This window comes from Rhinoderma darwinii, chromosome 4 (assembly GCF_050947455.1).
Source record: "Rhinoderma darwinii isolate aRhiDar2 chromosome 4, aRhiDar2.hap1, whole genome shotgun sequence".
In the NCBI taxonomy this organism is placed as follows: Eukaryota; Metazoa; Chordata; class Amphibia; order Anura; family Rhinodermatidae; genus Rhinoderma; species Rhinoderma darwinii.
In genome coordinates, this window is record NC_134690.1 from 137,088,852 (window position 1) to 137,115,603 (window position 26,752).

Below are 26,752 nucleotides of genomic sequence, written 5' to 3' on the forward strand. Positions count from 1 at the left end.
ATTCAAATAGGTGCTGTGAAAAAACTGTGCGGTCAAAATGATAACAAAAACCATAAATGAATTCCTTGAGGGGTGTAATTTCCAAAATGGGGTCACTTCTGGTGGGTTTCCATTGTTTTGATACCTCAACGCCTCTTCAAACCTGGCATGCTGCCTAAAATATATTCTAATAAAAAAGAGGCCTCAAAATGCACTAGGTGCTTCTTTGCTTCTAGGGCTTGTGTTTTAGTCCACGAGCGCAGTAGGGCCACATGTGGGACATTTCTAAAAACTGCAGAATCTGGACAATACATATTTAGTAGTGTTTCTCTGGTAAAACCTTCTCTGTTACTAAAAAAAAATTGAATAAAATTGAAATTCAGCAGAAAAAATGAAATTTGCAAATTTAATTTCCACTTTGCTTTAATTCCTGTGAAATGCCTGAAGGGTTAAAAAACTTTCTATATGCTGTTTTGAATACTTTGAGGGGTCTAGTTTTTAAAATGGGGTGTTTTATGGGGGTTTCTAACACATAGTCCCCTCAAATCCACTTCAGAACTGAACTGGCACCTTCAAAAAAAGGCTTTTGAAATTTTCTTAAGAATATGAGAAATTGCTGTTTATGTTCTAAGCCTTGTAACGTCCAAGAAAAATAAAAGAATGTTCAAAAAACGATGCCAATCAAAAGTAGACATATGGGAAATGTGAACTAGTAACTATTTTGGGTGGTATAACCGTCTGTTTTTCAAGCAGATGCATTTAAATTCTGAAAAATGCTATTTTTTGTAAATTTTCTCTAAATTTTGCAATTTTTCACAAATAAAGACTGAATATATCGACCAAATTTTACCACGAACATGAAGCCCAAAGTGTCACGAGAAAACAATCTCAGAATCGCTTGGATAGGTTTAAGCATTCCGACGTTATTACCACATAAAGTGAAATATGTCAGATTTGAAAAATGGGCTCTGAGCCTTAAGGCCCAAACTAGGCTGCGTCCTTAAGGGGTTAATTTACCCATTAGGCGTCTATGGGGGACAGTGTCAAATGCCTTTGCAAAGTCCAAAAACACTAAATCCACAGCGGCCCCTCTGTCTAGACTTCTGCTCACCTCTTCATAAAAACAGATTAGGTTAGTTTGACAACTTCTGTCCTTAGTAAAACCGTGCTGGCTGTCACTTATAATGCTATTTATTGTCACATAATCCTGTATATAGTCCCTCAATAGCCCCTCAAACATTTTCCCCACGATGGATGTTAAGCTTACTGGTCTATAATTACCCGGGGAAGACCTAGAGCCCTTTTTGAAAATAGGCACCACATTTGCCCTGCGCCAGTCCCTTGGCACTATACCAGTCACTAGAGATTCTCTGAATATTATGAAAAGGGGGACAGAAATAACTGAAGTAAGCTCTTTAAGAATTCTAGGGTGTAACCCATCTGGTCCCGGGGCCTTGTGCACATTTATTTTATTTAATTTAGCTTGGACCATCTCTACATTCATCCAATTCAGTATATCAACTGATATATTAACAGCACTGGCACCGGCTACATCAGCTGCTCTTTCTTCTGTTGTATATACAGAGCTAAAGAACCCATTTAGTAACTCTGCCTTCTCTTGATCCCCTGTGATCAACTCCCCATTACCATTATCTAGGGGTCCTACATGTTCAGACCTTGGCTTTTTTGCATTTATATGCTTGAAGAATTTTTTAGGATTTGTTTTACTATCCTTGGCCACCTGCCTTTCATTTTGTATTTTTGCTAATTTTATTACATTTTTACAGATTTTATTAAGCTCTTTATATTTTACAAAGGCTACAGCTGTACCCTCAGATTTGTATTTTTTAAATGCCCTTTTTTTGTCATGTATTGCCCCTTTCACAGAAGGTGTAAGCCATGTGGGGTTTAATTTGAGTCGTTTATACTTATTACCTGTAGGAATAAATTTTGCACTATAATAACTCAAAGTAGATTTGAAAATCTACCATTTATCATTTGTTCCATTATTTGACATTAGTTCTTCCCAGTCTATATCCTGAATTGCAGCCCTCATCCTGGGGAAATTGGCTTTCTTAAAATTAAATGTTTTTGCCCTCCCAGCCTGCGTTTGTTTTTTACAGTATAGGTAAAATGTAACTATATTGTGATCACTCTTACCGAGGTTTTCACGAACATTGACATTCCCAACAAGATCTGCATTATTAGAAATGACCAGATCCAACAGAGCTTCACCTCTAGTCGGGTCTTCCACAAACTGGCCCATAAAATTTTCCTGCAACAGGTTGAGGAAATGTCTCCCCTTTGCAGTTGAAGCCGAACCATGACACCAATTAATATCCCGGAAATTAAAATATCCCATTATCACTACAGTACCCGCCTGTGCAGCCCGCTCCATCTGTTTATATATCTGACCTTCGATCTCCTCAGTTATATTGGGGGGTCTATAGATTACACCAAAAGTAATTTTTTCAGTGTTTACCTCCCTTTCTAGTTCCACCCACAAGGTTTCAACCTCCTCACAGTCTTCACCCACTATTGTCTCTTTCACACTCGCCTTCATATCACTTCTCACATACAGACATACACCACCACCTTTCCTATTTGTCCTGTCTTTACGAAAAAGTGTAAAACCCTGTAGATTTACAGCCCAGTCATGTGAAGAGTCCAGCCATGTTTCAGCAACACCAACTATATCTATATTTTCTTCCAGTATCAAGGCCTCCAGCTCCCCCATTTTGCTTGCTAGACTTCTGGCATTTGTGAACATACACTTTAACTTGCCTGTCAGTTTTTCACTTTTATTATCAGAAATGTGATTTGACATTAATCGGTCCTTTTTATTTACACTGATGTTTTGTAACGAAAGGATCTCCTTATCTTGTTGTCTAGTCCTCTCCCCACATTCTGTTTCTCCCCCCACCAATATAGTCTGACCCCTCTCTAACCTGGCTACCCCTTTTTTTTCTACATTGACCTCCCTCCTCAGCCCTAGTTTAAATACTCCGCCACCCCAGCTAGAATTCTCTCCCCCAGCACAGCGGACCCCCTTCCATTTAGGTGCAAATCATCTGCAGAATACAGTTTGTACCCCAATGAAAAGTCAGCCCAGTGCTCTAGGAACCCAAATCCTTCTCCTCTACACCAAGACTTCAGCCATGCATTTAACTCCCTAAGCTCCCGCTGTCTTTCCTGTGATGCGCATGGCACAGGCAGTATTCCTGAGAATACAACCTTGGAGGTCCTTCCCTTCAGCTTGTAGCCTAGTTCTTTAAAATTATTCTTAAGGCTCCTCCACCTACCATTTATTCTGTCGTTGGTACCGACATGGACCACGACAGCTGGATCATCACCAGCCCCTCCCAGCAATTTGTCCACCCGTTCCACCACATGCCGAACCCTGGCACCAGGGAGACAGCAAACCATTCGGTTGAGGTGGTCTTGGCGACAAATAATTCTATCCGTCTTCCTGATTATAGAATCCCCTACGACTATCAATTGTCTTGGCTTATCTGCATTACCATCCCGCCGACTACTAGCTGGGCTGTTCTCCCGGCTGTTAGGGAGATCAGTATCCACTAGGGCTGCCATTTCTGAGACTGACACCCTTGCATCATCACCCAACTTGGCAATTTTGCCTGGAATGTCAGAAACCGGATCGGCCTTCCTTGTCTTTGACCCCTTTCTACTGCCCCTAACTACATTAACCCAGCTACTTACCTGATCCTGCTCACCCATGTCTTCACCCTCCAGTTGTAACCCACTAACTGCATGCTCTGTGAGCAGCAAGCTCCGTTCAAAATTGTCTATCCTCCTCAGTGTTGCATTCTGCTCCTCCAGATCTCTAATACGAGCTTCCAGGTGAACAATATGCTCACATCTGCCACAGAGATATTCACCCTGGAACTCCGGCTCCAGTCGTGCATACATATGGCAAACTGTGCACTGAAGAAAACCTCCAATCTTGCTGTCCATTATCCCCGTTACAAAAAAAACAGCGAACAGGTGTTAATCAAAAAGATAAAGAAGTAGAAGAGCACTTACTTGGGCTTTAACTCCTCTTTTGAACTCCGGTTTTTGGAACTCCACTTAATATACAAACCACTTGCTATTCAAGCCACAGAGCAGGCTCTACAGAGTAGTGAGGCCTGATTTATACCACCTGGTAGCAACTAACCCCTCCCCCTTACTCAGCTACTCAGGAAACTGCAAAGGAAAAATGGTTACAAATTATGTCACTTTTGCAAACTTTGTAGCAAGCAAGCAATCAATACATATATCACATACAATGGCCCCCCACTTTGTCACACACAACACAGTAAATCAATCCGGTTTTTGGAACTCCACTTAATATACAAACCACTTGCTATTCAAGCCACAGAGCAGGCTCTACAGAGTAGTGAGGCCTGATTTATACCACCTGGTAGCAGCTAACCCCTCCCCCTTACTCAGCTACTCAGGAAACTGCAAAGGAAAAATGGTTACAAATTATGTCACTTTTGCAAACTTTGTAGCAAGCAAGCAATCAATACATATATCACATACAATGGCCCCCCACTTTGTCACACACAACACAGTAAATCAATCCAGTTTTTGGAACTCCACTTAATATACAAACCACTTGCTATTCAAGCCACAGAGCAGGCTCTACAGAGTAGTGAGGCCTGATTTATACCACCTGGTAGCAGCTAACCCCTCCCCCTTACTCAGCTACTCAGGAAACTGCAAAGGAAAAATGGTTACAAATTATGTCACTTTTGCAAACTTTGTAGCAAGCAAGCAATCAATACATATATCACATACAATGGCCCCCCACTTTGTCACACACAACACAGTAAATCAATCCGGTTTTTGGAACTCCACTTAATATACAAACCACTTGCTATTCAAGCCACAGAGCTTCCTTGAGGGGTGTAGTTTGCCAAATGGTGTCTTTTTGGGGGCGGTTTCCACTGTTTTGGCACCACAAGACCTCTTCAAACCTGACAAACATATATTATAATAAAAAGGAGGCCCAAAATCCTCTAGGTGCTTTTTTGGTCTTGAGGCCTGTGTTTCAGTCCGTTAGCACACTAGGGCCACATGTGTAATATTTCTAAAAACTGCAGAATCTGGGCAATAAATATGGAGTTGCGTTTCTCTGGTAAAAAAATTAATTAATACAGATTTTCTGACAAAAAAAAGAAATTTGTAAATTTCACCTCTACTTCGCTTTAATTCCTGTTAAACACCTAATGTCAGGGGCCCCCCAGGCTATTGCCTGGGGGACACGTGGTCGCACGGCCCCCCATAAGTTATTAATAAAATATGTTTTTTGCTTGGTATGTTTTTCTCTCCCCCTTTCCCTCTTTTCTCCATTTGTTATTTTATATTAGAATGGTACTTACCATCGTGGTGTCCCCCGGGTAAGCTGTGCTGGTGGCACGAGCTGGTTTCCAGATGTTTCTGTCTCTGGGCAGTTTGGAGTTGGTCCCAGCTGATTGGACCTAGGTCAGCTGTGCAATTGCATGAGCAGGTTCTGGCAGATTCTATCTCCAGGCAGTTTTGTGGAAGGCCAGCTGATTGGTCATTGATAAAATCCTAAAGGCGGGAAAATTGGACATAAAAGGAGCAGTTCATCGTGGTCAAGCAGCCAGTTTTTGAAGATTGGACCGTCGCCATGGATGTCCTGCTGATGGAGCTGATCAGAAGAGCGGAGTCGGAAGGAGGAGAAAACTGGCTGGGGCAATGCCTAGCAGCAGCGCCGTCGAGGGAGGTCGAGGGAAGAAGCGAACTTACTGGGCTGGAAGACGACATAGAGGAAGCAGTGTCTCCTGCTGGGTCGTCGCTCGAGGTGCCGTCATCAGCTGCAGCCAAGAGGAGGAAGTCTGCAGCAGAGTCATCACTGAGGGTGGAGCGCAGTTCCGGACGTTCGCTCCAGGTGCCGGAGCTTGAGAGGAGGCGGCCGACCGTGTCATCAAAGAAGGTGGCGCACAGTGCCGGAAGTGCGCAGCAAGTGCCGGCGCCATTGGCTAACCCGCTGGCCAGAAGTTTAGTCAGAGAACGGGAGACAACAGGTTGGTCGGGTATCCCCTCCTGCTCCAAGGATGGTGTGGAGGACACAGCGGAAGCGCCGGCCTCACTGGTTTTAGAGGCGGCGCAGGACTTTTCTTCAGAGCTGCAACCGAGGAAGAGGAGCCGGAAGACTAGGGTGGCTTATTCCCCACCCCCGCCAGTATCAAGGAGAAGAAGAGGTCCCAGGAGTCAACTTTCCTGTCAGCAAGTTTCCCCAGGATCTACAGGCACGCAGCAGGAGGTAGCAGAAGTGGTGCACGACCCAGGACAGGTGGAACAGAGTGGTGAGATGTCAGCTACCCCTTATCTGTCCCACCCCATCCCCCCTCCCCTCAATTCTAATGTAATGTTTGATATTTTAAAATTATTAGCTGATTTGGTCAGTAAGTCGGCTGTTCCTGCTAGTTCCCCCGCTGATGTATGGAAGCATAGTAGTCAGCATTTACAGAATGCTGGTTTTAGTAATATTCCTGTTTTAGAGAAAGGAATTGGTGTTTCGGAAACTTGTTGTAAGGAAGTGATGTCTTGCGATATTTCGCCATTAGGTTTTTATTTACAGCCAGCAATTAAGGAGCGTATTTGGAGGAACGAGTTTATAGATTTATTTTCTTTATTACCATCTGCGAAGGAGACTCTTGTCAAGCAGGATGGTAAGTCTGATAAAGATGAGGATAAAAAACGTTCTCCTCCTAAGTCTTTCTTTAACTGGCTACAGGCGTTCTGTATCTATGCTTCAGTTTTAGGGGAAAAGTCTTTCATTAATTCTAGTAATTTATTTCAGCATGTAGACATTATTCTTGAGGCTTACCGCCAGTTTGGTGGTTTAGCATGGTACAATTATGATGAAATGTTTCGCCAGAAGATGGCAGTGTACCCTTCATTAAAATGGGGCACTAAGGATGTTGGTTTGTGGCTTAGTTTAATGCTTCCACAAAGGTCAGTGCCCAAGCAGCAGCCTAGTTCTCAGAATACGTTGAGGAAAGGAGTTTGCTTTGCTTATAATGAAGCTCAGTGTAAATGGTTGAACAATTGTCGGTATAAACATGAATGTTCCTTTTGTGGGGGTTCGCACCCAATGTGTCGCTGTTTTAAAAGAGCAAACCAGTCTCAACCCCCTAGTTCCAAAGAACAGTTATCCAAAAGCATGGACGCCAGTGAAATTAATAAGAATGGCGCCTTGGCTAGAAATGTTCCCAGACAGGGAGAAAGCTAATTTAATTTTTAACGGTTTTAAGTTTGGTTTTGATATCCCTTCTTTCAAAGGATCTGGTTGTTGCTGGGTGGATAATTTGACATCCATCCAGCAGCATAAGGATATTGTGCATCAGAAAATCCTGAAAGAGCTTGAAACTGGCAGGATCGCTGGTCCTTTTATACATCCGCCGTTTACAAACTTTAGACTTTCACCTTTAGGAATTGTCCCTAAGAAGGAATCGAATTCATTCCGTTTAATACATCACCTTTCTTACCCGTTTAAGGCTTCATTAAACGATGATGCTGACAAGTCTAAAGCGACAGTACACTATGCTTCGTTTGATCAGGCTGTCTCTTTATTGAGACAGTTTGGTCAAAATGCTTTTTTAGCAAAAGCTGATATCAAATCAGCTTTCCGTTTACTACCAGTTAACCCTGCAGGTTTCAACTCTCTAGGTTTTCAATTTGAAGGTGATTATTTTTATGACAAATGTTTACCAATGGGTTTTTCTTTATCTTGTTTCTATTTTGAGGCATTTTCATCCTTTTTACATTGGGTAGTGCAGAAGCAAATTCCGGATGGAGGTGTTCTGCACTATCTTGATGACTTTTTGTTTATAGGTGATGCTAGTTCTGAGTTATGTTATTCCTTATTGTTAAAATTTGTCGAGTTTATGAAATTTTTTGGTGTTCCGTTAGCTGAAGAGAAGACGGTGTTTCCATGTAGGTCATTAGAATTTTTAGGTATTAGAATAGATTCTGAGAGAATGGAATTTAGTTTACCAGAGGAAAAATTGTTAAAGTTAAGGGTTTCTTTAGTCAGTATGTTAGCTAGGAAGAAATGTTCATTACGTGATATGCAGTCACTGTTAGGTTTGTTGAGCTTTGCCTCTAGAGTTATTCCTATGGGAAGAGTTTTTTCAAAGCGACTGTATTTTTCAACAAGGGGTCTTAAGTCACCTAGGTCCCATATTAGGTTAACGGTTCAGCTAAAAGAAGATTTAGCTGTATGGCTAGAATTTTTATCTAAATTTAATGGACGCAGTTGCTGGCAGTTTAATTTTGAGGATTCTGACTCTTTGTCTTTATTTACGGATGCAGCCGGTAGTATGGGCTACGGGGCATTCTTTAATGGTCAATGGTCGGCTGAGTTATGGCCCAGTGCTTGGCGTGTAAGCAAAGTTACTTCAAATATTGTCTTATTGGAATTATTTCCGGTTTTGGTAGCCATAGTTGTATGGGGTCATTATTTTAAGAATAGGAGAATTTTGTTGTTTACGGATAACAAAGGTGTGGTCTTTGCAATTAACACATTATCTTCAAAATGTGAATTAGTAGTTAAGATATTAAGACATTTAACTTTATGTTGTCTGAAGTTGAACATCTGGTTGAAAGCTAGCTATATAGAAGGAAAAAAGAATGATATAGCAGATTCATTATCTCGTTGTCAGTGGCGGAGGTTCAGAACGATGGCACCAGAAGCGGAGCTTTGTGGAATTCCGTGTCCTCCTCATTTATGGAATCTGATTTGGGACTAATCTATGTTAATATTCAGAGATCCTTGGCTCCAAGAACATGGGCTGATTATTCAGCTGCTTGGAAGGAGTGGGTTAATTTCTGTGTTAATGAGAACTGTAATTTCTTTCATAATGAGGTAGGTCTAGTTTTAAAATTTGTATGTAGCCTGATTAGTAGGAGGCTGTCATTTGCCTCCATTTCTAAGTCTCTGGCAGGCATCTCTTTCTTTCTTAAATTAAACAGTTGTCCGGCTATTTCTTCGCTCTTCCCAGTTAAGCAGCTTTTGAAAGGTTACCATAGGTCAGCTCCGGTTGTGGAAAGAAGAAGGCCTATTTCATTAGATTTGTTGTTAAAATTATTCAATGTGTTACATTTAGTTTGTTTTAGTAATTTTGAAGTGTGTTTGTTTAGAACAGCATTTGTGTTAATGTTCTTTGCAGCCTTGAGAATAAGCGAACTGGTGGCAGGGAGTAAAGTTTCAGTCCCGGGCCTTTCATTTCAGGATGTTAGTTGCAAAATTGACCATGTTTTGTTATTGTTAAAAAAATCTAAGACAGATCAATTAGGAAAAGGTCGTTTGGTTAGAATTAATCAGTTTTCGGGTTCTGTTCTTTGCCCAGTTTCTAATGTTAAACATTGGTTGTCAATCAGGCCGAGTCTTGGGGTTGCTTTCCTGATTCATCAGAATGGGGATCAGCTGTCCAGATTTCAGTTTAACTCTGTTTTGAAGAAATGTTTGAAGTCCCTGAAGTTGGAGCATTTAAAAATATCCTCCCATTCGTTTAGAATAGGTGCAGCTACGGAAGCTGCACAGTTAGGAATTGATGAAGGGATTATAAAAAGAATTGGTAGGTGGGAGTCTAATAGATTTAAACTTTATATTCGACCAGACTTGTTAGTAGTGTAATTATATATCCACAGGTAAGCGTTTGGTTGTTTGGATCCTTGGCCACTCTTTTATATTTTGGGCACAGAAGAGAGCCGCGAGAAGGTCCTATACAGAAAATTTGTCTATGGATCCGCTAGTTTTTTCAGTTTTTTGGCATGGGGTAAGGGGTTTGCAATGGAAAAACGTGTTTTTGTTAGTTAAATCACTGAGTTCTTATTGGCCGGATCCAAATTTAATTATCATCCATGCTGGAGGCAATGACCTAGGTAAAGAAAAGACTTTGGACTTACTTTGGGAAATGAGAAGGGATATAGCCTTGATAAAATGTATTTTCCCTGACGCTACTATTTCCTTTTCAGAGATTATTCCAAGACTGCTATGGTCCTCTGGAAATTATAAGTTTTATAAGGAGCAGTTCATCGTGGTCAAGCAGCCAGTTTTTGAAGATTGGACCGTCGCCCACCCTCCCGCCCTATTGTTCTTAAATTCCTTCACGTCACGTTGTTTGTTAGAGGGGTTTGTCACCCAGCTAATGCTGGGCGGACTTGGTTTTTATTGGTCAAAATATTTATATTTTATTATTTATTCGATTATTTATGGTTATTCTCTTCGAATTATTTTATCTTAGGTTACCCTTAATAAACACCGTGGCCATTTTTATCCAAAGAAACTGTTGTCATGTTTTATTTCATTTTGATTGAGTATTGTGGGGTTTGTGCTACCATGTCTCTATCTCAGTATGTGGTACTACCATAACTCCTATGCAGTACGCCTGCTGTCTTGAGGTTATCTTTGACTCAGATCTTTCCTTTACTCCACACATTTATATGCTTCTGTCACCTGCACCTTAAAAACATCTCCAGAATCTGTCCTTTTCTTACTCAAGAAAAACTCTCATTGTTGTGCTGATTCACTCTTGTTTTGACTGCTGTAACTCATTACTAATTGGTCTTCTCCACACTAAACTCTCCCCTCTCCAATCTATCTACTCTTTTTTTGTGAGATTCTGGCAAGTGAAACCAAATCTCGTTTAGCTCCGTGATCTTGCGAGATTTCGTATCCGTTGCTGGAATCTCACAAAAAAGGGTCAGAAGTGTCAGGATTCTGAGTACACATGACGTCCAGGCTGGATTTCATGTGTATTCATTATCAGGACACTGTAGTAATGTTAGGGTTTGTGTATGAGGCTGCACATAGTGATATAACTATATCGCTAGTGCAGTGTAAATGAATGGAGAGGAGTGCATGATGCCGATTGGTCACCGTCATGCACTCCTCTGTACATTGCCCACTTGGTCGAAAGTAAAAGTACGCCCACTTGGGCATTAAGAAAGCTCATTAGCATAAACCAAAATCGCTCCTAACGTTGTGAAAAAAGATCGTTTTTTTTAAATAAAAAGCATTACTGTCACCTACATTACAGCGCCGATCTCCTTATGTAGGAGATAGGGCACTTATAATGTGGTGACAGAGCCTCTTTAATGCAGCAGCCAGGCTGATCTTTCTGACAAACCACTACAACAATGTCTCTACCCTGTGCCAGTCACTCCATTGGTTGCCCATTCCCTTCAGAATAAAATTTAAACATTTTACTCTCACTCACAAAGCTCTCCACAGTGCTGCACCTCCTTACATCTCCCTCATCTCAGTCTACCACCCTACACATGTGCTACATTCTGCCAACGACCTTATATTAGCGTCTTCCATTATCCGAACCTCACTCGCCCGTTTCCATGTTTTTTCTCTTGCTGCACCAGTCCTCTGGAACGCGCTACCCCGGACAATCAGATTAGTTCCCAGCATTCACAATTTTATTTGCGCCCTGAAATACATCCTATAACATTGCCTAATCTGACTCCTTTCCTTTGCTCCCTTATTGCATTAGTCATCTTAACCTTACCCCTTCATTCAGCAGTATCCCCCACACTCCTTGCACCCTAATAGACTTCATGTCTGTCATACACAGATACTGGCTGGTGACCAGCTCATGCAGCTTTATGTGTACGCTATGTTTATAAAAGATGGCTGGACCATTGTACTTAACATGCGCTTTTTACATTTTGTGTCTCCCCTATTTCCTCATCGATTGTAAGCTCTTGTGGGCAGGGTCCTCACTCGTCTTGTTTGAATTATAAATTAGTCACTATGAAAAGTCTGATATTGTCTGTACATGTTCCCTCTGAATTGTAAAGTCCTGCGAAGTATTGGTGCTATATAAATACAATTTTATTGGTAATAAAAATAATATTGGTAGGGGCGTGGCTGGACGAGCTGGAGAGCAGACGTGATTAAGGAGTGCTCTCCATAGGCCTAAGCTCTACAGGGACAGACCGGCGAATTCAAGGGGAAAACCCGATCCAAAAAGACCCTGAGAGGCACCCAGTCACAAGGGGGATCGGACACCCCGATTTCTATTTTTTTTCCAGCCGCTCTGTTGCGGCGATTCGGGGTCGGAGGGAGCCGCGATGCCGCCATTCCTGGACGCACCTGCACTGTATGCAGTGTGCAGCCCTGAACGGCTCGACAGGCGAGTGGAGAGGATGATGTCCCTGGGGACCGGAGAGCCAGCAGCACGGCTCCTTCTTGATCAGGCAAGTACCGGTGGACGCGAGAGGCCGGGAGGACACTTACCTTCTGCTGCTAGAATCACATGCCAGGCCCAAGATGGCGGCGGCCGAGACCGGAGCGTTGAGGAGGGAGTGGAGGAAGAAGATGTGGAGGTGAGACGTGCAGCTGCAGACCCTACTTCTGGACTGGATCCTAACGAGGGCCTAGGATCAGATGATCCTGTCACAGTGCCGGGGCAGCTGTTTAAGTAGACGCCCGCTCAGACTCATGGAGAGTCATGTGATGTGGAGGGTGATGTGGCTGAGTCCTCCTCAGAGGATGAGGGGATGCCTCCGGTGACATGCCTGCCGCAGAGGTCTAGAAGAGTTGTTGGAGGGATACCCTCCACATTATCCCCTGGCAGAGAGAGCCTGATGGGAGACCTGCCACCTCCGGAACTTGCAGCCCAGACGCTCCGCGGCCATCCGGAGCTGCAGGCCTTACTGGCACTTCTCCCTTCCAAAAGGGACATGGACTTGTTGGCAGCCGACCTGAAAGTGGCCTGGTGCCGCGATCTACAAGTTGTGCAATCCGAGGTGTCTACCTTACGATCTAAAGTGGGGAAACTGGAATCATGGCAGGAGTCTATGTCTGCATCTATCCAACAGCTTAAGGATGCGCAGGGTGTTTCCGCCTCAGAGCAGCGCCAACTTCAAGGGCAGTTGAGTGACCTGGAAAACAGGAACAGACGGAACAACATACGCCTGAGAGGTTTACCGGAAGCGACACGAACCGCAGATCTAATTCCAACATTGACAGGTATCTTTAACACCTTGCTTAATCGCCCAGTGGATACTCATATTGAGATCGATAGAGCACACAGGGCCTTGCGGCCGAAGAGCGCTTATTCTGCAAGACCACGCGATGTCATCTGTTGTATCCATTATTATGGCTTAAAGGAGAAGGTTATTCAGAAGGTGAGACTGAAAAACGAGATCGACTTCAATGGAGCAAAGTTACTTCTGTTTCCAGAGTTAGCAAGACGTACGCTGCGGCAGCGTGCGTTGATGCAACCTTTGTTATCCGTTTTACAACAACGTGGGATACCGTATAGATGGGGATTTCCCTTCGCCCTACATGTGCGAGCGGAGGACCAGGCTGTCTCACACGCTGATCTCCTAGGATTTCTGAGGGCCCTAGGTTTGCCTGTCATTTCCTTGCCGGACTGGGAGGCTTTCCAAGTGGACATTTTACCGGGGCCAAGTGCTACACCCTTTGGGTTGCCCAGATCTGGAAGGAGGGTGAGTTCCAGATCACCGTTGCCGCAGAGACCGAGGTGGAGACACAGAGCTTCCCCATCAGGGCATCGGGAGCGTTAATTACGTATGCTTTGCTCTTAATCCCATTATGTTGCAGGTACTCGTCAAGAAGGGGACTCTCTAGATTTTCAGACCCGTGAGTTTGTAATATAATAACTTGCCGATCCATGTTGGGATTGTGTAGGGATACTGTTTGTGTGCAATTCTGTCCTTTTCTTTGATAGAAAGTGAAGGTCTGACGGGGGCGTTTTTCATAGGCACTTTTGCTCCCCCGTAACTGGTTAAAGTCAGAATAATATAGGTCTGTTCCTGTTCCTTTTTCAGAAAGAGGTGATAACATAGGCTGAGGAGTGTAGGCCGATACACGTTCTTCCTGTTATAGGTAGAGTTTTACTGTTTGACAGTAGTCTTCCTTGTCCCCTACATAGGAATATCGCTGAGAATTGGTCGGTTCTCTTCAGTAATTCAGGTGCTTAGTGGCACAACATAGTAGATTTGTCTTGACAGGATGCTTTTCTTGGCATTAGATTTCTATCCTTTTTTTTTCTTTTATTATTTCATTCTATTTATGCTGTTCTATAAAAATGCAGTGTACACATGGCGTGTTTGGGGTATAATTTATGTCGTTGAAATGTTGATGGGCACGGCGGCGACGGCTGTGAATCTATTTTATTTTGAGGCTAGTGACATCATGAATCTCCTTGCGTTCATGGATAATGGCTGATTTCACTCTCTCATCCATGAATGTGAAGGGATTTAATGTTCCGGAGAAGAGGTCGCAGAACTTGTATTCCTCGCACAAGCAGAGGACCCAGGTACTTTGTTTACAAGAAACCCATTTTCAGACGGATCATGTTCCAATAATTAAAAATAAATATTACCCGGTAGGTTATCATTGTAGTAATCCGAATGGTAAGACTAGAGGGGTTTCTATATTCCTGCATAAATCCTTTCAGGGTAGGGTGGTAGATTCCTTTTCGGACTCTGAGGCACGGTTTATTTTTCTGAAATGTGAATTGGGTGATCGCACCGTCACGATAGCCAATATCTATGCTCCTAACACTAACCACTAACCTTTTTTCCTTAAAATGTTAGATGATCTGGGATCTTTCTCGTCGGGCACGCCTATACTATGTGGGGATTTCAATTTGGCCATTAACTCTTTGATAGATACGTCCTCCGGGCGGACTTCCTTGGCATATAATAAGTTGAATAAATTGAGGAAGAGGCTCAGAGATATGCAACTTTGTGATGCGTGGCGTTTAGCTCATCCGGATGATAGAGATTTCACCTTTTATTCCTTCGCCCATAACTCATATAGCAGGATAGACTATATCCTGGTTCACCATAGCTTACTATCTTTTGTGGTGGATACTTCCATAGGCAATGTGTTTCTCTCTGACCACGCTTTGGTGTCTTGTGTATTGCGCTTTTCACCGTAGAGGCACAGAGAATTTACCTGGCGACTCAACGTATCTTTGCTGAAGGATTCCTTGTGCATGCTAGAGCTGAAAAGGACAGTGGAGAATTTCCATGAGGATTATGTTCGGAATGCAACTGCTCCGGCGGTGAAATGGGAAGCTCTCAAATGTGTTCTTAGGGGGGTCCTTATCAGGCATGGATGTCGCCTTAAGAGGGAGCGGGGTGCGCAGCTTAATGCGCTTCTAGCCCAGTTGCAGTCTCTAGAATCCCAACATAAACAGACGTTGCAAGAACGTACACTTAGGGAACTTACTAGAACACGCCATGACATTCAACTTCTGTTGGACAAGAATAGCACTCGGCTCCGTCAGGTTTGCTCCCGCTATTATTATGAGTGGGGTAATAAGGCGGGGAGGGCATTGGCGAGAGCAATGTGTGATCGTGGGGCTCTTCCTTTTATACCCTCTATAAGAACCGAGTCGGGGGAGCTGGCGTACAAGACGGAGGATATAGCATCGTCCTTTTGTGCGTACTACTCCTCACTTTATAACCTGCCCTCTCCAACTTCAGCTAATATTCCTCCGAGACGCTGCCCTCTCTATCGGCATATATTAGGGAAACAGCGTTGCCAAGGTTGTCCCGAGATGAGGCTCTGAGTCTAAATTTGCTGTTCACTAAAGAGGAAATAGTGCAGGTTATTAAAACTTTACCAGCCGGGAAGAGTCCGGGGCCAGATTGGTACACGGCGGGTTTCTACAAGTCATTGGCGGAGGAATTGGTACCGTCATTACAGGAGTCGTTTAATTCAATATCAGACCATGCTAGATTCCCTGATTCATTTTTGCAGGCACATATCATGGTCATACCAAAGGAAGGGTAGGGATCTGCAACACTGTGCGAACTATAGGCCGATCTCTCTCATCAACACGGACGCTAAGATGTATGCTAAGCTGATAGCAAATAGACTGGCTGGGTTCCTGGGATCGCTGATTTACCCGGATAAAGTGGGTTTTGTCCCAAGGCGCGAAGCCAGAGATAATACGCTTAAGACCTTCTCCCTGATTCATCATGTGAAGGAGAGTAACATTCCATGTATGCTCTTATCGCTGGATGCGGAGAAGGCCTTTGATCGGGTGGATTGGGGGTTCCTGGAGGCGGCTTTGAGTCAGATGGGAGTGGGCCAGTTAATGCTGACGCGTATATTGCCCCTGTATAATAGTCCCCAGGCGAGAATTAGGATTAATGGTTCTCTATCTGCTCCGTTTAGGATTGGGAATGGCTGCCCACTTTCACCCCTGTTATTCGCGGTGGTTATGGAACATCTCTTGGTGGCGGTGAGGAACAATAATGACATAAGGGGTGTTCAGGTAGGAGATATGCAATTTAAGGTATCTGCGTTTGCAGATGATTTACTATTCTATATTACACAATCACACCTATCGTTACCGCCCCTAATGAAATCCATACGAACGTATAGTTATTTTAGTAATTTTAAGATGAATATCTCTAAGAGCGAGCCATGAACATCTCATTGCCGGCTTCTGAAACTCATCGGGTGCGTAGTAATTATTTTTTCTCATGGAAGACGGGCTCTCTGAAGTATCTAGGGGTGGGGATACCTGTTGATCTTGCAGATTCCTACTCTCTCAATTTCCTGCCTATTCTCCAAGCACTTAAAGCTGATTTGGCCAAGTGGGATGCCAAGGATTTTTCTTGGTTGGGAAGAATAAGTGCTGTAAAAATGAACGTCCTGCCTCAATTGATGTATCTCTTTCAGACTGTTCCGTGTGTACTCCCTAGGCAGTTTTTTCTTCAGTTAAATAAGGCCCTGAACAGGTTTATTTGGTGAGGTAGACCACCTAGAATTGCGAAAGCTACTCTTTCTAAGAGTAAGCGGTGTGGGAGATTGGGACTGCCTAACTGTCTGGCCTATTACTTTGCGGCAGTGAGTGTTCGAGTATTGGACTGGTTCCACCATGCGAACTCTAAGCTATGGGTGAGGCTGGAGGACTTTTTGGCACTGGTTCCCCTTACTGCACTTCCGTGGCTTCAGTTGAGGTACTATACAGCTAGAGGCAATGCTCTGCTCCCTTTGGTAGAGGGACAAGTGGTACTCACATATAAACGTTTCCGGGCTTTAGCGATAGTGATACCTTCTGATGGTCCGCTGGTGGCGATATCCCATAATGTGGATTTTCCCCCTGGGATGCATCCCAATTTCTTAGCCTACGCATCCAGACCTTCGCCTCTGACTTTTCGGTCTTTTGAGGCACTGGTCCCGGAGATGGAGAGATCAATGGTTAGACGGTGGGATTTTTTGCAGATGCAGCATTTCTACACTGATAATAAGACAAGAACGTGTCTGCATAGAGACCTGACACCGCTGGAGCAGTTATGTGTTGCTTCATCCCCCCAGTTAAAACTATATCCGTCATTTACAATTTTTTGCAGGATTTAAGTAATGACACACCTCCATCCTTTGTGAAGGGGTGGGAGAGGGAGCTTACTTCGCCCCCGTCGACGGCTGACTGGTCGAAAGCCTTTGCCCTGTGCCATAAATTCTCTATCTCTTGTAAAGCCCAAGAAACTAATTATAAGATATTATCTAGGTGGTATAGGATTCCAGCATTGCTTCATTCCTTTTATCTAGCGGTACCTGATGAATGTTGGCGGTGTAGCAGGGCGGGTGGAACTATGTTACACATCTGGTGGGGATGCCCGTTAATCAACACATTCTGCTCTACAGTAGTGGACCTGATACACAAGATCACAGGTCGGGTGCTTCCCAATGCTCCGGAGGTGTTGCTTCTCTCCATGCTCCCCGGAGCGGTCAAGAGATACACGAAAACCCTGATTAGTTTCCTGCTGATCGCAGCTCGCACTGTTATCTCATGGCTATAGAAGACCAGTAGCGTGCCAACGATTACTGAATGGTTTCAGGGGATACTGCATCTGCAGAGGATGGAGGAGGCAACACAGTCCCAACACACGAATTCAGGGACTGCGAGGTTGGTCTGGCAGGCATGGAGGGAGTTCTGTGAGTCAGAGGATTATTTGCTGTATGCATAGGTCCCACGGGGGGGGGGGGAGGATAGGTTTCCCGGCAGTTTGAGTGAGAAGTCCGCTAGCTGAAAGCAGAGGGAGTACATGCCCTGTATTGAGAGGGCCATGGCTGGGCTGGAGGGGGGGGGGTGATTTTATTGGTCAGATCCGTCAGACGTTCTTTGGGTTCTCTTGACCTGCTTACATATTTTATCCTCTCTCTGATGCAGGTTGTAAATATAAGTTCACTGAGATGCGTAATGTTTCTGATTCCGATCACCGTGGTGCGCATTGTACTGAATGTACTGTCAGTATTGCTTATTTTGTATTGACATGTATTCCTGATATCCATGTATCTTGTCTATAATATTACCTTCTCTTCTGCTGGTCCAGAAGACGGCTGCATTGTGTTTTGGAACGTTATATGCATAATACCTTGTTTTGTTTTTTTTGTCTTCTTACTTTATATTGCTATATATATATATATATATATATATATATATATATATATATATATATATATATATATACACTACCGTTCAAAAGTTTAGGGTGACTTAGGAATGTCCTTATTTTTGCAAGAAAAGCACAGTTTTTTTCAATGAAGATAACATTAAATTAATCAGAAATGCACTCTATACATTGTTAATGTGCTAAATGACTATTCTAGCTGCAAACATCTGGTTTTTAATGCAATATCTACATAGGTGTATAGAGGCCCATTTCCAGCAACCATCATTCCAGTGTTCTAATGGTACATTGTGTTTGCTAACTGTGTTAGAAGGCTAATGGATGATTAGAAAACACTTGAAAATCCTTGTACAATTATGTTAGCACCGCTGTAAACAGTTTTGCTGTTTAGAGGAGCTATAAAACTGACCTTCCTTTGAGCTAGTTGAGAATCTGGAGCATTACATTTGTGCGTTCGATTAAACTCTCAAAATGGCTAGAAAAAGAGAGCTTTCATGTGAAACTCGACAGTCTATTCTTGTTCTTAGAAATGAAGGCTATTCCATGCGAGAAATTGCCAAGAAACTGAAGATTTCCTACAACGGTGTGTACTACTCCCTTCAGAGGACAGCACAAACAGGTTCTAACCAGAGTAGAAAGAGAAGTGGGAGGCCCCGCTGCACAACTGAGCAACAAGACAAGTACATTAGAGTCTCTAGTTTGAGAAATAGACGCCTCACAGGTCCTCAACTGGCAGCTTCATTAAATAGTACCCGCAAAACGCCAATGTCAACGTCTACAGTGAAGAGGCGACTCCGGGATGCTGGCCTTCAGGGCAGAATGGCAAAGAAAAAGCCATATCTGAGACTGGCTAATAAAAGGAAAAGATTAATATGGGCGAAAGCACACAGACATTGGACAGAGGAAGATTGGAAAAAAGTGTTATGGACAGACGAATGGAAGTTTGAGGTGTTTGGATCACACAGAAGAACATTTGTGAGACGCAGAACAACTGAAAAGATGCTGGAAGAATGCTTGACGCCATCTGTCAAGCATGGTGGAGGTAATGTGATGGTCTGGGGTTACTTTGGTGCTGGTAAAGTGGGAGATTTGTACAAGGTAAAGGGGATTTTGAATAAGGAAGGCTATCACTCCATTTTGCAACGCCATGCCATACCCTGTGGACAGCGCTTGATTGGAGCCAATTTCATCCTACAACAGGACAATGACCCAAAGCACACCTCCAAATTATGCAAGAACTATTTAGGGAAGAAGCAGGCAGCTGGTATTCTATCTGTAATGGAGTGGCCAGCGCAGTCACCAGATCTCAACCCCATAGAGCTGTTGTGGGAGCAGCTTGACCGTATGGTACGCAAGAAGTGCCCCTCAAGCCAATCCAACTTGTGGGAGGGCCTTCTGGAAGCATGGGGTGAAATTTCTCCCGATTACCTCAGCAAATTAACAGCTAGAATGCCAAAGGTCTGCAATGATGTAATTGCAGCAAATGGAGCATTCTTTGACGAAAGCAAAGTTTGAAGGAGAAAATTATTATTTCAAATAAAAATCATTATTTCTAACCTTGTCAATGTCTTAACTATATTTTCTAGTCATTTTGCAACTCATTTGATAAATAAAAGTGTTTCATGGAAAACACAAAATTGTCTGGGTGACCCCAAACTTTTGAACGGTAGTGTATATATGATGTTTGCGTATATTTTATGTTTTGCTGTATAAAAATTCAGATGAAAATAAAAATAAAAGAATGTTGCAAAAAATAAATAAATTATATTGCTAAGCTTTACCGTTCTAGGTTTTCAAAGACCATGACATTGATGGACTGACCCTCCCTTTACTGACTGAGGATCATCTCTTGGATACAATGGGACTGAAGCTTGGACCTGCACTCAAAATTCGAGCACAGGTAAATGTTAAGAGATATTCATGATGTAAATCTCAAGTGTTTATCTGTTGGCTCATAATAATGTAATAACAATTATGTATACAGAATTTGAAGGAAATATTATTATGGTTATTATCAATAGCACGGTTGCTCTGTGGTAAGCACTTTTGCTTTGCAGCACTGGAGTCCTGGTTTAGAATCTGACCAAGGGCGACGTCTGCATGGGGATTGTATGTTCTCCCTGTGTACATGTGGGTTTCCTCCGGGTTCTCGAAAGCATACTATTAAGCTAATTGACTTGAAATTGGCCCTAGAGTGTGTCTGTGATAGAGGAAATATTTTTGAGAGCCCATTTGGTAGAAGCTCTGATGTAAGTCTTTTGTTGATCTCTGTAAAGCGCTGCAGAATATATATATATATATATATATATATATATATATATATATATATATATATATATATATATATATATATATACACTGTGTATATATGTCACGAGTGGTACGTGGACCCACTGGGCCGTACCGCCTAGATGGTATGGCAGCTAGCCAACAGGACACAGATCACAGTCTATAGTTCATATAGGTGTACCTGTGGTAGCTCAGACAGTAGCAGGACAGGCTCAGCTGGGACTAGGCAGCAGGCGGGCGCCAGGCGTGGTGAAGCAGGACAGGCGTGGTACTCAGCGCAGCACGGCCCCAACACGATACGGCACTTCACCAGGATAGCACGGGATACAGGTTACAGGTAGCAGGAACAGGAAACACTGGGAACTGGAAAACACTTAGGAGACCATTTGCATAGACAGACTAGGGTAACGACGACAAGGCTCAGGCATTGCAGGGAGGGGCACAGCCCTTCTTATAGTCCAGGGTGCTCTGGGAGCAATCAGCTCAATCTCCCACCTGTGTGCCCTTTGGCTCTTTAAGTCTGGACTGAGCTCGCGAGCGCACCCTGGTGGTCACTGTGGAACAGGACGGCCGCATATGCAGACATTTGGAGAGAAGGGTGTCGACCGGATGGAAGGAGCGACCACGGACGTTACAGTATATATATATATATATATATATATATATATACATATTTATATAGAGTATATACATATATATATATATATATATATATATATACAGTGTATATATATATATATATATATATATATATATATTCCGCCACAATATGGATTAACTAACTTCCAAAATAATGATTATTCATAATTCATTTGCTTACCACCCTGTGGTCTGGCCATACTGCAGTAACTACAAAAGATCCAGCTACTGTCATGTATTTTCCACTTACTCAGTCAGCCATGTACATTCGTCATTTAGAACTTGTTGGCTATAATCAGAAAAAAATGAGTGGGAAGAATTATACTCAAAACAGGAATGTGGTAGTCACTCATATACATATGATATTCAAAGTAAAGATAGAGGACCAGCTGTTTGATGTTTAGTTTCACTGTATGGCATGTGAGGATAAGTGACCTTAGACTGAAGACCAGCCTTCTTCCTGTATTTAATGATTCTCTGTTTGGTGATTGGTATGCTTGAGAAAGGCTTTTTAAGCCAAACTTTTGCAGAACCGGAAGTGTATGACACTGATTGGTCACTGATTGGTCAGCGTCATACACTCCTCTGTACAGCGCCCAGTTGGTAAAAAGTAAAAACACGCCCAGTTGTCTATTAAGAAACTAATTAGCATAAATCTAAAATTGCTCATAACTTGATCAAAAATGATAGTTTTTCAAGATAAAAACCACTCTTGTTATCTACATTACAGCACTTATAATCTGGTGACAGAGCCTCTTTAACTTCGGGAATGAACAGAGGAAGTGGCCTTCTTTTCTTATTGGCATACTTCTTCATGCAATTCATCATCTGCAAGATCGAAGACTTGGTTTGCTGCCAGATCTAAAGAAAACTCCCATAAGAAATATTGGCTGCAGGAACTTGGGATGAAGCAGGTACAGGAAAAGGGACATGCGGATGTTGGCTGTACACAATAAAACATGGAGAGGAAGCAGTAGATTCACTTGTGTAATTATTATAAGAGAACTCGGCCCATGGAAGAAGATGTACCCAGTTGTCGTGTTGAGCAGCTACGAAACGGTGGAGATAATTTTCAAGTATTTGGTTACATCTTTCAACTTGGCCATTGGATTGCGGGTGGTATGCGGACGAGAAGTCCAGTCTCACATCCAGAAGCTTGCACAGGTCAGACATGATGTGGAGGGACAATCCATTCAGACAGAAAACACGCTGAACAAACAAACTTGCAAGGCGAAGATCTGAGGGGAGGCCAGACAGAGGAACAAAATGTGCTATTTTGTAAAAACGGTCCACAATGACCCAAACAGTGGTTAATTCATCAGAAAAAAAAAGATCTGTAATAAAATCCATGGCAATGTGTTGTCAAGGATAGTTCGGCACCGGCATGCGTTGGAGCAGTATTTGGTTAATTCTTTCAACTTGGCCGTTGGATTGTGGTTGGTATGCGGACAAGAAGTCCAGTCTCACATCCAGAAGCTTGCACAGGGCTCCCCAGAATTTGTAGGTGAATTGTACGCCCCGGTCAGACATGATGTGGAGGGACAATCCGTTCAGAGAGAAAACATGCTGAACAAACAAACTTGCAAGGCGAAGAGCTGAGGGAGGCCAGACAGAGGAACAAAATGTGCTATTTTGTAAAAACGGTCCACAATAACTCAAACAGTGGTTAATTCATCATAAAAAAGAAGATCTGTAATGAAATCCATGGCAATGTGTTGTCAAGGATAGTTCGGCACCGGCATGCGTTGGAGCAGTATTTGGTTAATTCTTTCAACTTGGCCGTTGGATTGCAGTTGGTATGCGGACAAGACGTCCAGTCTCACATCCAGAAGCTTGCACAGGGCTCCCCAGAATTTGTAGGTGACTTGCACGCCCCAGTCAGACATGATGTGGAGGGGCAATCCGTTCAGACAAAAAAACATGCTGAACAAACAAACTTGCAAGGCGAGGAGCTTAGGGGAAGCCAGACAGAGGAACAAAATGTGCTATTTTGTAAAAATGGTCCACAATAACCCAAACAGTGGTTAATTCATCAGAAAGAGGAATATCTGTAAAGAAATCCATGGCAATGTGTTGCCAAGGATATTTCGGCACCGGCAAGGGTTGGAGCAGACATGCAGGCTTGGAGTGAGTATTTTTATTTTGAGCACACTTGGTACAAGATGAGACTTAGTCCGTGACATCTTTGGGTAACGTAGGCCACCAGTAGTGGTGAGAGATAAAGTCCAGAGTCTCGAGGAATGTCTTTAATCTGCGGAGAGTTAACAGGAATAATACTAGAAGGGTCAATAATATGCTGAAAATCCTCTTCAGCGTCATTTGTCTCAAATTAATGAGTGCATCAGCATTGACATTTTTATCTGCAGGATGGAAATGGAGTCGGAATTTGAATCTGGCAAATAAAAGTGACCAACTGGCTTGACCATGGTGCAGGCTTTGTGCAGACTGTAAGTAAGTGAGATTCTTGCATCTGGGTAGATGATAATTGGATGAGCAGACCTTCCAGCAAATGCCTCAACTCTACTAAGGCTAACTTGATTGAAAGTAGCTCCCCTCTTCTAAGGCTAACTTGATTGCAAGTAGCTCACGGTCCCCAATGGAATAGTTCCTTTCTGCGGCAGTGAAGAGTTTTGAGAAGAAGTCACAGGAGACCGTACCCTTGGGGTTTCCTTGAAACAGAAGTGTTCCAGCACCAATGGAAGAATCATCAACCTCCAACAAAAACTGCCGAGAAACATCAGAATGGTGTAGAACGCAGGCAGAAGTGAAGGCCCTCTTGAGATTAGTGAATGCCGACTCTGCTTCAGGGGTCCAGACTTTAGCGTTCAAGCCCTTATTTGGTGAGAGCAGAGATAGGGGCAGTAAGCGAAGAGAAGTTTGAGATGAACTGACAATAGAAATTTGTGAAGACTAAAAATCTTTGTATGGCACGGAGACCTAGAGAACGGCCACTCTAAGACGGATTTAACTTTTTTTCGGATCCATCTGGAGTCTACGATCTGAAATTATATAGTCCAGAAAGGGCAAGGATTTTCTTTCGAATACACACCTTTCTAATTTGGCGTAGAGGTTATTCCCCCTTAACCGCGACAGGATTTGGCGAACATGCTTTAGGTGGGTAGTCAGATCGGGTGAGTAGATCAAGATGTCGTCCAGATACACCACCACAGAGACATACAGTAGATTCTGGAATATGTCGTTCACGAATTCCTGGAACACAGCTGGAGCGTTACATAATCCAAAGGGCATCACAAGATATTCGTAGTGACTGTCTCTGGTGTTGAATGCGGTTTTCCAATTGTCAACTTTGTTCATACGGATCAAGTTATAAGCCCCGCGTAGATCCAGCTTTGTGAAAATCTTGGCCCCACGAATATAATCTATACAAGGCCGGAGGGATCCATCCCTTTTCTCAACAAAGAAGAAACTTGCTCTGGAAGGAGAAGTTGACTTTCTAATGAATCCCCTCTCAAGGTTCTCCTTGACGAATGCCAACATGGCCTGGGTCTCGGGCAGAGAGAGAGGATGTACCCGTCCTCGAGGAGGTGAAGTCCCGGGGATCAAGCTGACTGGACAATCGTAAGGATGATGTGGAGGCAGAGTCTAGGCCTCCTTCTTGCTAAACACATCAGCATAACAGGCATACTGTGGAGGCAGACCAGGATGCAACCGAGGTACAATAGGTCGGACAGGATGACTCTGGGACAGACAATTATGTAGACACCACGGTCCCCACTGGAGAATTTCCCCAGAGTACCAGTCAAGGATCGGAGCATGTTTACGAAGCCAGGAGAACCCAGCAGAATTGGGTTAATAGCCTCTGGAAGAACATAGAAGACTATCTGTTTAGTGTGAAGAGCTCCCACTTGTAAATTTAATGGTTTTGTAGTGGGGATAATTGCATCCGGCACCAGATGTCTATTCACTGAAGCCACTGCTAGGGCATTCTTTTGTGGTGTCGTAGGCAAATGGAGACAATCCACTAAGTCTTGATGTCTAAAGTTTCGGCTGCTCCCGAATCCAAATAAGCGGGAACCGGATGAGATGTTCCACCTGTGCAGATCAGGACTGTAGTTGAAAGTCTAGAAGAGAATATTGCAGAGGGCATAGATTCACCTAGGGTAGTCTCTCCTATCAACCCTAGGTGCTGGAATTTCCAGGCTTCTGAGGACACCGACGCATGTAATGACCCATTCGTCCACAGTACATGCAGATATTAGTGGCACACAGCATCCGACTGGCCCACCGGAGAATCTCCCTGCCCCGCTGCTTACTCTTGTAGGCAGGGCTGGCGATAGGGGGAGCAAACAGGGCAATTGCCCATGGCCCCCATCCTCTCAGGGCCCCCTCCCCGACTATAGCAGCCATAATGGCTGCAACGGGGCCTGTGGCGTTAGGGGGCCCATGCCGTCCGGCACATAACATTTATGGGCCGGGCAACATGGGCCCCCTCATGTCCGGTGGCATTGCTAGCACCTGAGGGGTCCCCGGTGCTAGCGACTGCCACATTCAATTGTATCTGTGTCCTTAGGAAGCAGATTCAATTGAATAGTATAGGCTGCAGGGAACATAAGGTGTCTGTGTGTGGTTTAGAAAAGCGAAAAGCAAAAGACGTTTCTGTTGCAAATTCTGCAGAGGCGATTCGTAGTCGGGAGAAGGCGTCAGGACAATCTGGGCTGAATAAAGAAGAAAAGGAGTGAGCGACTCCAATTTGAGAAGGCATCACCGGTGAGTCAATGGATTTCACTCTATTCAATTAAAGGAGTTTCCCCATCTTAGACATTTATGGCATATCCACAGGAAATGGCAACCTATATCAAGAACTGACCTCAGAATCCAGGCGGACACCAGTGGAGAGAGGATCGCTCTTGTGCGCAGCTCCCTTTATTCTATTGTATTTTATTTTATTCAGGTTCATTGTATGTACCTTTCAGTCTACTTGCCTATCCTTTCAGGGTGTTAGGATGGTTGAGCAGTCTATGGCGTCAGATGTTTTGTCTTCAATCTAGGAGTCATTGTCAGGACAAAGTAAAATAACCATGTCATCCTTATGGACACAAGTTTAATATAAATATAGAGAAATCAGTCTTTCAGTCATCACACTTATTATCGATTATTGATGTTTTTTATAGAAAAAATGTCTTGTATATTCAGGGTGATTGCATTTACCTTTCAGTCTGCTTGCCTAACACTCTAGGGTGTCAGGATGGCCAAGTGGTCCAAGGCACCAGACTCAATATTAAAATTCTTCCCTCGTCGGGTGTTCTGGTCTCTGAATGGAGGCGAGTGTTAAAATCCCACCTATAGATAAGGTCGGACTTCTCACCTCCTGGAAAAAATTCTGACTCCAGTTGCACACTATTGTGAGACTGGGGTCACTTGATCTTGG

The 26,752-nt window shown here is 43.4% G+C and overlaps 1 protein-coding gene across 1 annotated transcript in view; it reads left to right on the plus strand.

Annotated features, from left to right (window-relative positions):
* Positions 1–26,752, plus strand: part of SAMD7 (sterile alpha motif domain containing 7) — a 106,305-nt gene that overhangs the window by 69,170 nt on the left and 10,383 nt on the right. Inside the window, exon 7 of the mRNA XM_075864041.1 lies at positions 20,225–20,335. Coding sequence (XP_075720156.1) covers positions 20,225–20,335 — 111 coding nt within the window. The remainder of the gene's footprint in view (positions 1–20,224; positions 20,336–26,752) is intronic.